The sequence below is a fragment of the Cotesia glomerata genome, linkage group LG3 (genome assembly GCF_020080835.1).
Source record: "Cotesia glomerata isolate CgM1 linkage group LG3, MPM_Cglom_v2.3, whole genome shotgun sequence".
Taxonomy (NCBI): domain Eukaryota; kingdom Metazoa; phylum Arthropoda; class Insecta; order Hymenoptera; family Braconidae; genus Cotesia; species Cotesia glomerata.
This window is the reverse complement of record NC_058160.1, coordinates 6,260,903-6,277,703: the sequence shown is the minus strand read 5'-3', so window position 1 is coordinate 6,277,703 and position 16,801 is coordinate 6,260,903. Positions and strand designations below refer to the sequence as shown.

General features: G+C 28.5%; 2 protein-coding genes across 3 annotated transcripts; both read left to right on the top strand.

The window, feature by feature from the left end:
• The first annotated feature begins 3 nt into the window (after positions 1-3).
• LOC123260876 (AP-1 complex subunit beta-1) lies at positions 4-7,282 on the top strand. Of its 2 annotated transcripts, XM_044722227.1 has the most exons (12): positions 4-129; positions 567-678; positions 1,293-1,463; positions 2,761-2,787; positions 3,006-3,251; positions 3,364-3,624; positions 3,703-4,125; positions 4,197-4,872; positions 5,418-5,664; positions 6,112-6,463; positions 6,534-6,725; positions 6,862-7,282. In XM_044722227.1, exons 2-12 carry the CDS (start codon positions 571-573, stop codon positions 6,934-6,936), a joined length of 2,778 nt encoding a protein of 925 aa, XP_044578162.1. In that variant the 5' UTR covers positions 4-129; positions 567-570; the 3' UTR covers positions 6,937-7,282. The 2 variants fall into 2 exon arrangements, with proteins under 2 accessions (XP_044578162.1, XP_044578163.1); XM_044722228.1 differs by lacking the exon at positions 2,761-2,787.
• Positions 7,283-7,625: 343 nt separating this feature from the next.
• LOC123260910 (40S ribosomal protein S3) lies at positions 7,626-9,007 on the top strand. The gene is made up of 3 exons (XM_044722292.1): positions 7,626-7,775; positions 8,189-8,508; positions 8,600-9,007. Exons 1-3 carry the CDS (start codon positions 7,740-7,742, stop codon positions 8,970-8,972), a joined length of 729 nt encoding a protein of 242 aa, XP_044578227.1. The 5' UTR covers positions 7,626-7,739; the 3' UTR covers positions 8,973-9,007.
• The last annotated feature ends 7,794 nt before the right edge of the window (positions 9,008-16,801 follow it).

Here is a 16,801-nt window from a genome sequence, read left to right as displayed (position 1 = left end):
TGGTAATAATGGAAGTGAATACGTATTCACGTACTACTTCAATAGCCCAGGCGGGGCGTTTTGCCGTAGTGGTTGCTGTCAAGTAAATCGTTATTTTTTATATTTGACAGTTAATTATTATTAGTTTAGGTAAATACTTCAATTGTTTTTTAATTTTTTCTCTAACAATACCCATTCTTCGAATTGATTTCTGTAATAAGTAATAATTAGTTTTATATTTATCTTTTCATTTTATTTATATTTTATCTCCATACTCCATTCGGTGTCAGGAGAAATAATCAATTTGTGATGAAAAACAAAAAAAAATAATTACATTTATTTTATAAATTACGACTTTACATTAATTGATTATCAATTAAAAAAATTATATAAATTATTCTATATACTACCTATAGTGTGTATATTGATAGTTAATTTTGGAGTTATTATTATTAGTACGTAGTGAAACATTGATCCATTCTTTGCACACTATATAGTTCAGGATCAATCCAATTTTATTTACGTTATATCTCGACTGCTGATGATTTAACTAATTGCTTTTTTTTTTATTTTTTTATTTTTAATAGCAAAATGTCGGACTCGAAATATTTTACAACGACGAAGAAGGGAGAAATTTTCGAATTGAAATCAGAATTAAACAATGATAAAAAAGAAAAGAAAAAGGAAGCTGTAAAGAAGGTAATTTATTAAATATATAATTAAAATTAATTTATTTTATTTTTTATTTACTCCAAAATTATTTGATAATTTAATTATCACCACAATACTTAAATTACCATTCATCAAAAAATTTTGGAGTGTAAATAAAATTTAGTACTAATTGCATGCGAAATTAAATTTAAAAAAAAGTTAAAAATTCATATTTAAATTATGTGTGAAGCCGGGTAGCATAATTGAAAATTATAAATTAAATTAAGGGTTATTCACTTGATTATGCCGCATAACTGTTTATTAACAAGTACTTGAAAAATTAAAATAAAATATGACATTAAAGTTAGCAGTCACTTAATAATTTTTTTATTTTATTTATCAAAAAAATTATTTTTAAAAAATTGCATTTTTTATTTTTCTAAAATTTCTACATGTCAATTTTTTTTTTCTAATTTTTTTTTGTCATAATTTATTTGCTATGAAATTTTTAAAATTATTAAATATAAGCTAAATTAATTTTCATAAATAAAATTAAATATAGAAAAATCAATTGAACATCACTATTGCAATTGTCATAATTTTTTCAATTTTAATCTATCAATGTTACACAATTAAAAATTATTTTTTTTATTAATTTTCAGGTGATTGCGTCGATGACTGTGGGTAAAGATGTATCAGCATTATTCCCCGATGTCGTCAACTGCATGCAGACAGATAATTTAGAGTTAAAGAAACTTGTGTATCTTTATCTAATGAATTATGCGAAGAGCCAACCTGATATGGCTATCATGGCAGTTAACACATTCGTAAAGGTAATTTAATAAATTAATATCATTTTTAAAATAATAAATTCATTACCAATATGAACATTTATTTTAACGCACCTTTGCTATTTTTTGTATACATACTACACTATTTTAATTGTTTTATCAGAGACAAATTGTCAGTAATTTTTATCTCATTAATAAGATGAATTTATTCCAAATTTTTATTCAACTAAATTTATGAAAATTTACAATATAAATAATATTAGATTAATAATTAATAATTATAAACTAATCAATTTGTCTCATTAAATAAAATGGACCGTGCTTTGCAAATAAAATAAGTTTGCACAGGGCTGTCTGCGTTATAAAATATAATGGAATGGATTTTTTTATCGACAAAAGAATCGCTTATATTTCAAAGAGCACGAGACTGGAATTTGGTATCGGCATTTAATAATTTATTTTTAAAAAATATATTCATCCGATTGTAATTATTTATACAATTAAGCACTAATTAACTTTCTAGTCGTCAATCCAAATTCCAGCGAAAATAATTCGAAAAAATATCGCGATAATTAAGTTTAAATACAAATTTAATATTACTCATACCAATTTTGTTTCTATATGTTAAAAAATAAAAATATAAATGTATGTTTATGCACAGACGTATATACAATAATAATATAAATTTAGCATGAATAAATACTTACATAAAATTTTATTAACAAAAATTTTAAATTTCAATTAATTAATTTAATTCAAAAAATCAGCATGCAGGTTTTATATATGTTATTTAATAAATTAACATAAATAATAATAAAATATATAATCTATTTTTTCTGTCTATTGCATTCAAAATGCCTGATTACGCATTGCTAATGCTGATTGCACGTATATATTTTTTACTATCTCAAAAAATTTTATGTGTCAACTATTTTACAATTAATATCAATATAAATTAATTTGGTTGTAAATATTTTATTAAAATATTTTTTCGTTAAATTTATATTATTAAATGTGTAATGTATGTTTGTGTGTAATGATATGTGTGATATTAACTATTGCAAGGTGACAATGTCTTTCTATTTACTAATAAAACATAAATAACAAAATATAAACAATATTCCATATCATTTTCAAATATTAAAAAAAAAAAAAAAAAGAACAACAGAACGAAAGATTGTTTTACAATAACTAAAAAGAACATAAACGAATAGTAAGAAAAACTCGTGCTCTTTGAAAAGTGATCGATTCGTGTCGTGTTTTATTATTATATAATTAATTATATTAAAAAATGGTGACGGTGACCAATTTGACCTTTTTCGTTCTGACACGCTAAAAGGAGCTAGCAACATCTCCGATGACAAAGGTACCATACCAAACTTTATATCTCGTTAAAAAACAAAAATTTGCAATTTTTAAAAATTATAATAATCATTAAATATTAATAGAAAAAAAAATAATAATAATAGAAGACAAATAAAAATAAATAATTTTTGTTAGGTCGTTTTTAGTAAATATAAAATCAGTAGTTAGTATTTATTATGACTAGACTTGAATCCCTGGCTTGCCCGATTTTTTGCGCAGGACTGTGAGGATCCAAATCCACTGATTCGTGCATTGGCTGTACGAACTATGGGCTGCATTCGTGTCGACAAAATAACAGAATATCTTTGTGAACCATTGAGAAAATGTCTGAGGGACGAGGATCCGTATGTAAGAAAAACAGCAGCCGTTTGCGTTGCTAAATTGTACGATATTAACGCTGGATTGGTTGAAGACCAAGGATTTTTGGATCAATTGAAAGATCTTTTATCAGATAGTAATCCAATGGTATTATTTTTTTTTTTTATTTTGTGTCACAACAATTTCATTATTTTTTTTTCCTTTAATTAATTATTTTTGAGTTTAATAATTTACTATTTTTTGTTTTTTCTGTCAAAAGGTTGTAGCTAATGCTGTGGCTGCGCTGTCAGAGATCAATGAAGCCAGTCCTAGTGGACAACCACTTGTTGAAATGAATGCGCAGACAATAAATAAATTGTTGACTGCTCTTAATGAATGTACTGAATGGGGACAAGTTTTTATTTTAGATTCTTTAGCTAATTATTCACCGAAGGATGATCGTGAAGCTCAAAGTATTTGTGAGCGTATAACTCCACGATTAGCTCATGCCAATGCTGCAGTTGTTTTATCAGCAGTCAAGGTTTTGCATCATTTTTTTTATTCATATACATGTGGATAATATTCAAATTTCAATCTAATTTTAATAAAAATTATTTAGGTTCTCATGAAGCTCATGGAAATGTTACAATCAGAATCAGATTTTGTAGCTACACTGACTAAAAAACTGGCACCCCCATTGGTAACTCTTCTCAGTTCCGAGCCAGAAGTTCAATACGTCGCTCTGAGAAATATTAATTTGATTGTTCAAAAGCGTCCAGACATTTTAAAACACGAAATGAAAGTATTTTTCGTTAAATACAACGACCCAATTTATGTTAAATTAGAAAAACTAGACATTATGATTAGATTAGCATCTCAAGCTAACATTGCACAAGTTTTATCGGAATTGAAAGAGTACGCTACTGAAGTTGACGTTGACTTTGTAAGAAAAGCTGTCAGAGCTATTGGAAGATGCGCAATAAAAGTTGAACCATCTGCTGAGCGATGTGTGTCTACACTTTTAGATCTTATTCAAACAAAAGTAATTAGTTGATACAGTTTTATATATTTTAACAAATCAATGTATAATTTTTTTAATTTTAATTATTTTAGGTCAATTACGTCGTTCAAGAAGCTATTGTTGTTATAAAAGATATTTTCCGTAAATATCCAAACAAATATGAGAGTATAATCTCGACTCTTTGTGAGAATCTCGATACTTTGGATGAACCAGAAGCACGTGCGTCAATGATCTGGATTATTGGAGAATACGCGGAGCGTATTGATAATGCTGACGAGTTATTAGAAAGTTTCTTAGAAGGTTTCCATGATGAAAATACTCAAGTACAGTTGCAACTTTTGACTGCAATTGTAAAACTTTTCTTGAAACGTCCAACTGATACCCAAGAATTGGTACAGCAAGTTTTGAGTCTCGCGACACAAGATTCTGATAATCCAGATCTTCGTGATCGTGGATTCATTTACTGGCGGTTGTTGAGTACGGATCCCGCAGCTGCTAAAGAAGTTGTACTCGCTGAAAAACCATTGATTTCCGAAGAAACAGATTTACTAGAGCCCACGCTACTTGACGAACTTATTTGTCATATTTCAAGTCTCGCGTCAGTTTATCATAAACCACCGTCTGCCTTTGTCGAGGGTAGATCAGCTGGAGCCAGAAAATCATTGCCAGCTAGAAATAGTTCTAATGATGAAGCTAGAAGTCAACCAGCAGCTCAAGTTATTCCAGCTCAAGATTCTCTCATTGGAGATCTTCTCAGTATGGATATCGGTTAGTAATTTTTTTTATAATTAATCAAAGTTGAAAGGATGTGGGATCTTAATAAAACGCTAAGAAACTTTATTATTTAGCGACGTTTCGTTCACTTTATTTGCACTTCCTCAGGCTATCTGCAGATACAAATATAACATAGAATTAATCAACACAGTTCATTGACGTATAAATTTAAACCAAGTTACAATAACAAACATATAATAATATAATCTCAGCATCGTCAACCTAATATTACATTTCTTGTCACAATTCATACTATGCCGATCACGATAATTGGTCACGGTTTAATTAATTGAAATGAGCACAAATTAGCTAACAACAGAAAAAAATAATTCTGTTGACAACAGAAGTCTGAGGAAGTGCAAATAAAGTGCACGAAATGTCGCTAAATAATAAAGTTTCTTAGTATTTTATTAAGATCCTACATCCTCTCAACTTTGATTAATTATATGATTACAAGGATCTCAAAGCATTAGGATTTTGTTTTTATTTATTCCCCAAATATTTATATCTTTGTTAATTTTTTTTTTTAATACTTTTAGGTGGACCACCGATTGTTCCACCAGCACCTGTAGCTTCAACAGGTTTAGATCTTTTAGGAGACGGTTTGGAAGGAATACTTGGTGGAACAGACACTTCAGCACCAGCTGTTTCTCAAACAACGACAGGTCTTCTTGGTGATATATTTGGATTCAATCAAGCTATCACTTCTTATGTACCTCCCAAAGTTAATTGGCTTCCAGCTGAGAAAGGAAAAGGTTTTGATATTTGGGGTACTTTCTCAAGAAAGTAAGTTGTATAATATAATTAATATGGTGTGCTAAATTTAACCTTCCGTGATGGCCCTCTTAAAATTGGAATTTTGAGTTCCGCTTTTAACAGGAGTTGTGTTTGGGCATTTTCTGAGATATTTTGAGCGTAAAGGATTTATTTGATTATCATAGAATTTTTTAACAAGAGTTTTGTTTAGGCATTTTTGCTAAAATTTCAAAATTTCAAAATTTGGCCAAACAAAACTCCTGTTAAAAAATTATATAAAAATCAAATAAATCTCTTATGCTCAAAATATCTCAGGAAATGTCCAAACACAACTTCTGTTAAGAGCGGAACTCAAAATTCTAATTTTAAGAGGTCCATCATTGAAGTTTAAATTTGGAACACTCTAATAATTAATATATTTAATCAAATTAAATTTTTATTATCATTATAAAAAAATAACTATATTTTGATTTTCAGGAACGGACAAATTAGTATGGATATGACATTCACAAATAAAGCAATGCAAGCAATGGGTGGTTTTGCTATTCAATTGAATAAAAATAGCTTTGGACTTACTCTTTCTGCTCCTCTTCAAGTACCAGCTCCTCTGGGTCCTGGTTCAAGCGTAGAAGTTAATGTGATACTTACAACAACCGGTGCAGTTCAACGAATGGATCCATTGAACAATCTTCAAGTTGCTATTAAAAATAATATTGATGTGTTTTACTTTGCTTGTCTTGTTCCCATGCATGTTTATTTCACGGAAGACGGCCAATTAGACAAAAGAGTATTTCTGTCAACATGGAAAGACATTCCAGCTCAAAATGAGGTCGATATTTTAATATTATATTTTTTATTTATATCACTATCGAAAAAATTTAATATCAATATGTTTTTAGGTTCAATACACGCTTAATGGAGTATTACTGACAGCTGATCAAGTAGTCCAAAAAATGCAACAAAGTAATGTTTTTACTATCGCTAAAAGAAATGTTGAAGGCCAAGATATGCTCTATCAATCTCTGAAACTAACGAATAATGTTTGGGTGCTTATTGAATTAAAATTCGAACCAGGAAATCCAGATGTTACAGTAAGTTTTCCAGATTTGTACAATAGAGCTTTAAAACCAAATAATCTATACAAAAAAAATTCATGAATTTGTTTTGTATAGTTTATTTTGGACAGTTAATGTAAAAACTAAAAAAACATATTTTTATTTTTTTCAGTTGTCATTGAAATCACGTTCCGTAGAAGTAGCAGGAGGCGTTTTCCAAGCTTACAATGCTATTTTACACTCATAATTAACAGGAGTATTATAAACTATCATTTAATTGTATCAAAATAAAATTTTTATCAAAAAGCATATTGCGATATGATTTTGAAAAAAATGAATTACTATTAAAAGAAAGTAACATTTATCTTTGTAGAAAATAAGACGTGAAAATGAACAAAAAAAAAATATAATTCGATAGAAATGTTATTAAAAACAAATCGATTGATTATGAATAATTAAAAATGTTTATAAAATATACACAAATGTTCTTATTATTAAAAATCATGGAAATAATCAATAGTGTTTACAAATAACTACATGTACCATATGAACATTAATTGAATATTACGGATAATAAAATGAACTAAAATTTATCTGTCTCCCTTATTATCATTATTGTCATTATGTATTAATATGATAATTTATATTTGCACGTAGTTATTTTCACCTAAAATACTTTTATAATCGTGTAAGGTGTCCAAGATTCCATAATTATAAATTCAAAATACTACCTTCGATTGGTTAGATTGGTTAGATTGGTTCGATTGGTTAGATTTCGCGCCATTATATATTATATCTATTTATAATTTTTTAACATACAAAAAACCGAATTAAATTTTATAATAATATTTTAATAACGATAACTCATTTTTTAGTTTAATAATTTTAATCACTTTGATTGTTTTTTTTTAAATTAAAAAAAATTTTTCTTACATATTAGTTGTTAAAATGTTACTAGAACTTCCGGTGTAGGGCTTAATTGTGACAGTGCACGCGTGACCGTCGTACGGTCTTTTCAGCTCTTTTTCGCTCTTTCTCTCTTTCAATATAATGGCGGCCGCACGGTCTATCTCAAAAAAGCGCAAGGTTTGTAAAAAATAACAATTCTAAGTGGATTTTTTAAGAAAAAATAATATGTTAAGAGAAAGACGTGAATGTTAATCTTTAATTATTTTATAATTTAATTGGTGGAATATGTTTGTTCATTCGGATTACTAGTGATTAACTACTGTCTTCGGCTGTCACGAATGTTATCGCTATTATTTATCTTTAAAATTGTTAAAAATAAAAAAAAAAATAAACCGTGTTTTTTTGTCTTATTAATCAATTATTAAAACTGGATAATTTTTTCATACTAATCTAATTTTAATACGATCGTAGTAACTATAAACAAATTTTGAGGTTAACGCCTAAAGTTAATTACACGTGACAATAGTTTAAGTATTGGTGATAAAAAATAAGTTTTTCACATCGACTAATAAAAATTTTTTAATCAACAGTTCGTCGCTGACGGAGTTTTCAAAGCGGAATTGAACGAGTTTTTAACTCGTGAACTCGCTGAGGATGGCTACTCCGGAGTCGAAGTACGTGTCACCCCGACTCGTACTGAGATCATCCTCATGGCCACACACACCCAAAGCGTCCTTGGAGAAAAAGGTCGCAGAATTCGTGAATTGACTTCCGTCGTTCAGAAACGATTCAATTTTAAGGATCAAACAGTTGAATTGTACGCTGAAAAAGTCGCCACCCGTGGTCTCTGCGCTATCGCTCAAGCGGAGTCTCTCCGTTACAAGTTGATCGGAGGTCTTGCTGTCAGAAGGTATTTTTTGTTTTTAAATTTGTTTTGATAATTGTCATTAATTATTTCTTTATATAATTGTAATTACAATTCGTGTTTGCTTGTATTGCAGAGCATGTTACGGTGTACTCCGTTTCATCATGGAATCCGGTGCTAAAGGATGCGAAGTAGTGGTCAGCGGTAAATTGAGAGGTCAACGTGCCAAGAGCATGAAATTCGTTGACGGATTGATGATCCACTCTGGTGAGCCAACTGCAGATTATGTCGATACCGCCACTCGGCACGTACTCCTCAGACAAGGAGTATTAGGTATTAAAGTTAAGATCATGTTGCCATGGGATCCAAATGGCAAAATTGGACCCAAGAAGCCGTTACCTGACAACGTTAACGTTGTTGAACCTAAAGAAGAGGTCATTCACCAACAACCTAGCTCTGAAATCAAAACTGCTAAGGATGCACCTCCACCAACTCCAATTATTGTGTAATCACATGAGTATTTACAATAAAACTCAATAAACTTACAAATTTATAGTCCATTTTTTTTGTCATTGAATTTTTATGATTACATTTTTGTCTTGAAAGTTTTTAATTAGAGAACAATTCCTTAATTTTATCTTTAATTTATTTAAAAGTGATAATTTATGATAGAAAAAACCGCAGACTTCCCGTTTTATTTTTATTTTTTAATTAATGACTTTTATAAAATAAAATTCATGTAAACAATTGGGAAGAACTTCTACATAGATTTTTCTAATAAGTAATTTATTTTTAAAAATAAAAAAAAACGTTGGACATTTGCTATTTTCATCATTTGAGTTTATCAATTGTAACTAAAATAGATGTAAGTTAATGAGTTTATCTTCTATAACAAATTTACACAAATCAAGAGTAATAAATTAGGGACAACACAATTCAACGAATTGAATTTTACCAGGAATTGTTTATTTATAAATTTTAAAAAGTGATTTGTATCGATAAACATATACATATATCTAGTCTTGTATTACATTGCAAACATCATTATGATAATGATATCTACTATGATATTGCTATGGAATCGAGAAAATTTTTTTAAATACTTAAGTAATCAATTATTCATAAATTTTCTGAGAGATGAAAGCTTCCGCATTTAATAGAAAATTAAAAATAAATCAACAAAGCTATTTTCATAGCTACTTTTTCATGACCGATTATTAAAAATAAAAATTTTTTAAAAATAAAGTATTGAATTTTTTTATTTTTTAGAAAACTGACTATTGATACGTTGAATGCAAATTAATTTTTCTTGAATTTTACTTTCATATGAAATAAGATTATTGTGTTACTACAGATTGATTATTATCATAAAACTCCGATTGATTGCACAAACTTCAAGAATTATCAATGGATCGGGAATTTTATAATCCAAATCAGTATCGAATTTTTAAGCATAGTATTGTAATTAGTTTAAAATTGAAAAAATTTACGCTCCATTTTTTTTTGTATTCATAAAATCGATTAATTTATAAATTATCATGCGTGTTCTAGCAAAAATTAATATTTTTATTATTTTAGAACATTTAAAATATAATGATTACTTTTTAATCTATATTATCAAGAGAATAAGAACAATTTTGTTTCCAGGATAGTTATATGATAAAATCGGTTTTTTTAGTGAAATTTAGTGTCATTGCAAAGGTCTTGACTTGAATTTGTGCCTTTTCAAGATTTCATTTCATTCTCAACGACAGTCAATTTATTATGATAAGTATTTAGGCTGCATTCGAAAATGCTCTATCTCTAGATACATAATTAAGAAATGACCTTGTATCTTGTGAAATATTGACATTTTTAAAGATATAAGCTCACCCTGACATTACACTCATCGAGACCTTTCATTTGAGTACCCACATCAATTTTTCATATATTTTATATATTTATATAATATATATATGAATATATGAAAAATATATCAAAATCCATGTGGGTACTCAAATGAAAGCTCTTGATGAGTGTAACACCGGGATGAGCTTATATCTTTAAAAATGTCAATATTTGAGAAAGTAAAGTGCAATGTAACAAAAGTTATTATTTAATAAAGCAAAATTTTAATTTTTTATAGCTCACATAGTGACTGCAAGGTTGCTAGTCATTATTAAAATTAAAATTATTATGTAATCTCGGCCATTAATTCTTTGATCTACGGTTGATCACATTCTACTACATTTAAAATTTAAACAACCATAAAATCGCTTTTTATTGCTTCTAGTAATTTGAGAAGTTTATAAGTCCTTGAAAATTTTCCAACGGTTTTGTAATTTCCCGTAATTTTGTAGATTTCTTAGAATCTTTAAGTAGTTTTAAAACTTTCTGGAAAAAAGAAAACTTTTGTTAAGAAATAACATAATGTAGTTGTCGCTCTCAGTTATATTACAAAGGTAGTAAGTAAATTTATGTTTGAATTTGAAAAACTTGGTCATTAAATTATTGTTAAAACTTTTTTACCAGCGTAGATTATTTAAAATAAATCTTATTGAAAGTATTCATAGCACTTTGAAAAGACCCAAAATTAAATGGAGTATGTATTTGTCGATAAATATAAAGATTAAAGACGCATAAGAGTATAAGAGAAAGATAAAAAAAAAAAGCTCGTGGAACAAAAAAATAAAATAAAATAGACAGTGCACACCTGTGCAGACCATAAGTACGGAACAGGTCACACGGATACTTAACTTAACCCTCACGAGACTTTTTCCGTACAAAGCAGGATTTCGCTTATAAGGTAGCTTGTACGTGAAGGAAAGTAGCCCCATGGCGTATGGAATCGGCTGGTATATGCCCACGTACGTAAACACGACCCGTAAATTATGGTTTCACGCGGTGAGTTGAACACGCCGCTGCTCTCAAGTTTTCGAGTAGAGGCAAGGTCCAAGAATCAAGAACCAACACGACCAACAAGAGTGGACAGAAGAAGTAAAGACGGCCAAGAAGAAGAAGAAGAAGAAGGCGATTCGAGTATAATGCAAAGGTCTCAACAAGCCCGAGAATCCTCGAGCGAGAAGGATAATAATGCGTAAGAAAGAAAAAGCAACATCTTCTGGCGTCCTATTGTCTGGCTTCACCAATGTACCAGGGTCTTTCCATCTTTGCCGTCTTAACATCTCTCAGATCCACCTGGGCAGACCCCTGTCGCGGCAGTTATCCTCTAATCTTTTTTTATTATTCTTTTTTATTCAACACACAAAACGAAACCGTTTCAGTTTGGACCCTGTTAAATTATTGTTCTCATCATTATGATCCGTCTTAAATTCTTTTTTGGTAATATTACTTTTTTATTTATCTCAAAATATTAATTTTTTTCTTTTATTATTATATTTAAACGATATTCACTTTGACTGAATAGAAAACGAGTGTCAAGTCCTTTTAAACTCTTTTTTTAATAATAATAATAATTATTATAATTAATAAAGATTGATAGTTATTATTCTAAGCTGAACTCTCCCGATCCAAATTCTTGAAGACTGAATAATTTTTGATTATTATTCCTTCACCATAATATTTTATCGATATGAGGTCTCATATCATCAGAGAAAATTTAGGTAAAAATAACAATTAAAATTTTGTTTCGACAATTTTTTGTTAGAAAAAGATGTAATTTTTTACTCAGTGTAACTTTTTTCAGTAACCGAAAAAATAATTCGGACAGCCCAGACCAGGACTCGAACCTGTATCTTTTGTTTGATTAACACCTTAAATAGTAATAATAATAATAAAATATATTTAAGAACATCAAATTGGCAAAAAAAAAGTGTATCTTGTTGGATGAAAACAAGACGGTCGGTGGTAAGCCCTCGACATACCTTGCCGAACAGGTGTGCTTACCTGTCCAATTGATGAACAGCAGTACCTGTTAATGATCTCTCTGTATTTATTGTATAATATATTTTAAATCGTCTGATTTTTAATAGCTTCAAATATTTATTAGTCATTAGCTTTTTTTAATTCAAGCATCTGTAATTTACTTGTGTTAATATTTCTTCTCATAAATTTAAACAGAACACTATTTTACATAATCTTTATATTAGACTAGACAAAATAATTTATTTTACATCACTAGAATTTCTAAGATTGAAATCTAATCTCGCATCTTCGATTATATTTTTAATCTACATTAAATTTTGCAGACCAGCAGGATGTCTTACACTATTTACTGGTAGTAATTATAGGTCCATTTGTTGCATCGCGTCGGTAGTGGGTCAAACCACGTGGCTTAAAGTGCTGTTAAAGATCTACTCTGTATTTCTTGCACGACCAGAAACACCACCACATATATTAAATATATATTTGCTCCTTGATTTTTTTTATTTTTTACTCTATGACGTCGATTCTCTTACAATCTTTATCGTATCTCGATCTTGCCAATTAACGTTCACTTATTGTCGTTTCACATCGGAATTTTTTGCATCACTCATATTTATGTACTCGCTTCTAGTGCGCTAATTAAATCATAACTGATGTATTACATATTTTTTTTTTTAAAATACATGTTCATTTTTTTCTCAAGTAAAGATTTATTTATTTAATGTTATGTCATCGATTATTACCTTCTTAATAGAATTATTAAAAGTTATCTAAAATATTAACATTTAATAATTGGTATAAAAAAGAGCGTTAAAAATTATTAAATAAATTTATTTATTTTAATTCAAAATTTTTTTCTATATTAATATATATTTTTATTCAATCAAATACTAAAATCAACACGCTAATTATAACTCTATGAATAATAACGATTGAAGTATCTGGAGCACTGAAGAGTGCAAAAATTAATGATCTATTGAACCATTTCAAGCATTGAATACTTAACAAAACCCATTCAACAACTCGAGTTTTTTAAATAATATATTTATTTATAAATATTACACTAACCTTATTTTATTGTTACATTATATAAACTTTTAATTTTCATTACAATTTACAAATAAATAATTTATCAATTGGAGCTGAGATGAAAAATTTAATTTTTTCACATTTGACATCAAAAACTCATTGAAAAATAATTATTTCTTCATTGGAAACTAAATTTGATATCAATAAGTGTGTTTAAAAAAAAATCATTACTAACTGTATTAAATTCAGTTTTTTAATAAAGCCATTTAATAAAATGCTCCAATAGCTTAACTTAATCTAATTAAAATTAATTAACATTATATATTATATATAATATGTTTTACTTTTATGTATATAAAATTACTCATTATGAATATAATATTCTGTACTTTACGGTCCTTAGGGGACACTTATTCAAATTGAATAAATAATCAATACCTGTCGACGGTCTAATTAGTAATTGGTCTCTCCTCATTTTTTGGAGGGTAAATTTTTAAGATTTTGATGCACCAATAATCTGATTATAAATTATTTGAATGATCCAAATCAAAATATTACACCTCTATTAGATATTAAATTGTTTTTTAAAGATAATAAATTTCGAACTAATTGTTTTTTCGTACAAATAGAAGTACGAGAATTTTTTCTAAAATGGAGTTGGACAATTTTCTAATTAGAACGTCGATATGTAATAAATCAGGACATTGATTAAAATTTAACGAGCCACAAAACTAGGATTAACTTTGGTGAATATGTGTTCTCATTTTTCACTCTCCCCCATACTCCTTTTATTCCTTTGTATAAGTACATGTGTAACGTAACGTCTCTTTATTTATTTTATTTGTATCTTAATCTATCTTTCTTTTTTTTTCAAACTTGTTGAAATTCGCCGTGAAAGAGATGAGATAGAACGAGTAGATGAGATGTCGACTGAGTATCTAACACTCTGCGGGATCTTCTGAACGTGGATAGCCCGCGGATCGTGTTAAAAGCTACATTCCAATGGCTGTAACCAGTTTTGAATCGTTTTTGAGAGCCTCCCACTCCCACCAGGCCAAATGATTTACAATAATAACTATTGTAAATCCTCTTTTCGTTTATAGTATCTCTTTACATAGATATTATGCTTTTAATATCATCTTCATAAAATAAAAAAGTTGTTCGAATCATAATATTACATATTAGTCACTGTTTGATAGTTACTAATGATTAACGATCAATTAATAGACTCAAGATAATTTTAACTCTATCTTTTACTTTTAGATTATTCAAATTTAATTACTTCTCATATTCTTCAATTGAATAATCAAGGCAATTTTATATATATTAATTATCCATTTATTTTATATCGTCTGATCTTTTATGTATAAATGAATTTTTATTATTTATTTACTGAGAAATCGTTATCGTTGAAAGAAGGGAATGTCTTGACAACCTTCGGAGTCTGGAGAAAAAAATAAAAAATAAAAAAAAAATAATAAGTGAAAAGAGAGAAAGAAAACAAAGTATAAAGAAGAGAAGAGACCCCAAAATCTTTAGACTCTTTTTATCTTTCTCTCTCTGTATCGACTTTCAAATCGTCACACTTCATCCATCTGAAAACTTTCGTCTCAACGATTTTAAGTTATAGTCTACTCGAATAACACATCAGGTTGTCGCCGAACAGTCTCGACCAAATGTTATTGTTACTTTTTTTCTATACGTAATTCTTGGATCCAGGATTTCCCTATTCATTCTCTTGTAAGCGCATAACCTTTTTATAATACAGTCAACGCTCTCTGTATTTGACTCGCCCGTACAGGACCATTCTCTGTATTTGACTCGTCCTTGTCCATAAGAGCTGTGTAAAATCGTCAAATACAGAGGAAGAATGTGGTCAAATACAGAGAGCGGTCAAATACAGAGAGGTCCAATACAGAGAGTGTCGACTGTACAGTCAACGCTATTTGTATTTGACTCGTCTTACTCGTCCTTGTCCATAAGAGCTGTGTAAAATCGTCAAATACAGAGGAAGAATGTGGTCAAATACAGAGAGCGGTCAAATACAGAGGTCCAATACAGAGAGCGTTGACTGTATACACTGATAGAAGGATTTATTTGTATTAAAAAAATATTTGTTAATAGTTAACAAATCATTTATTAGAGACCATTTTTTAGTATCAAACAAATATTTCTTAGTATTTAAAATGATTTGTTTGTATTTAATAAATCATATCTTCATTTATTAAATATTAATAAATCTTTTCTCCCCTCCGGGCGGAAAGCGTCAATTTTCCGCCCGCTGCGCTAAATGAAAATGCCGATTTCCGCCTCCGTCAAGGAAAAAAATAGTATTCTCACCTCGGGCAGGAAATAAGAAAGCCTCAAATCATATGTTTGTCGACCTCGGCTTCGCCTCGGTCAACAATTACATGTAATCTGAGACATTTCTTATTTTCCTGCCCTAGAAAAAATACTATTTAAATACTAAGAAATATTTGTTAAGGACTAAAAGTGGTCTCTAATAAATGATTTGTTAAATATTAACAAATATTTTTAACTATAAACAAATCCTTCTATCAGTGTACCTTCCAGTTTGGTTGACTATATAATTTCAGGTGAATTTTTGCATCTCACCATATCTAAAAGTATTTTTTATTTGTTACAATTTATTTATACACAGGGTAGCAATCAGTTTCATCACCATCGCAAGAAATAAAAAACATATGCTCTACACTTCAATCGTGAACGTTTGAAATTTACGATCGCTTTAAAAATTTATAATTAAAGAAGAAATTTATTTAAACAAAAATTTTTATGGTACTAAAGTTATTAGCAGAAATTAAAAAATTCATTACAATATAATTTTTAAAAAAAATCAGATCGCATGTTTAATATTTGTATTCAGGATCAAAAACAGTAAGCACCAATTATCAAACCTTTAATTGCAATATTTCGCTATTTATTTATAGCTTCTTCAGGCTTTTAAAGAGATAGCTTAATACTTATTATTACTTAGCTTTATATACCATGATATCCATACATGTCAGGTATTTTTTCATCATACTAACCATAAAGAAGTTATCCAACATACAACAAATATTTAGCAAAAATTATAATAATAGTTGTAACAATAAATAAGTAAAAAAACTAGTCAGCTTACACACAGTTAACACGTATTACTTTGTCAAGATACTCTATTAAGATATAAATAAATTCTATGATACAAAATTTAACAAACATCTAATAATTTTTATAACAATTAAATTATAACGAAAAATATTTAACGAGAAAAACACATCGACGTTCTAATTAGCAAATTGTCTAACTCTATTTTAGAGAATCTTCCATTTGTACGAAAAAACAATTAGGTCGGAATTTATTATCATTTTAAAAAAACAATTTAATATCTAATAGAGGTATAATATTTTGATTTGGATCATTCAAATAATTTATAATTAGATTA

What these genes read in the sequence shown, in the direction of transcription:
- LOC123260910 (XM_044722292.1), top strand. Translation starts at nt 7,740, where the DNA reads ATGGCGGCCGCACGGTCTATCTCAAAAAAGCGCAAG. An exon ending in CTATCTCAAAAAAGCGCAAG is followed by an intron (nt 7,776 to 8,188) that starts GTTTGTAAAAAA and finishes TTTAATCAACAG; the next exon opens with TTCGTCGCTGACGGAGTTTT. An exon ending in GGAGGTCTTGCTGTCAGAAG is followed by an intron (nt 8,509 to 8,599) that starts GTATTTTTTGTT and finishes CTTGTATTGCAG; the next exon opens with AGCATGTTACGGTGTACTCC.
- LOC123260876 (XM_044722227.1), top strand. Translation starts at nt 571, where the DNA reads ATGTCGGACTCGAAATATTTTACAACGACGAAGAAGGGAGAAATTTTC. An exon ending in TTGTTTTATCAGCAGTCAAG is followed by an intron (nt 3,625 to 3,702) that starts GTTTTGCATCAT and finishes AAAATTATTTAG; the next exon opens with GTTCTCATGAAGCTCATGGA. An exon ending in CAGGAAATCCAGATGTTACA is followed by an intron (nt 6,726 to 6,861) that starts GTAAGTTTTCCA and finishes TATTTTTTTCAG; the next exon opens with TTGTCATTGAAATCACGTTC.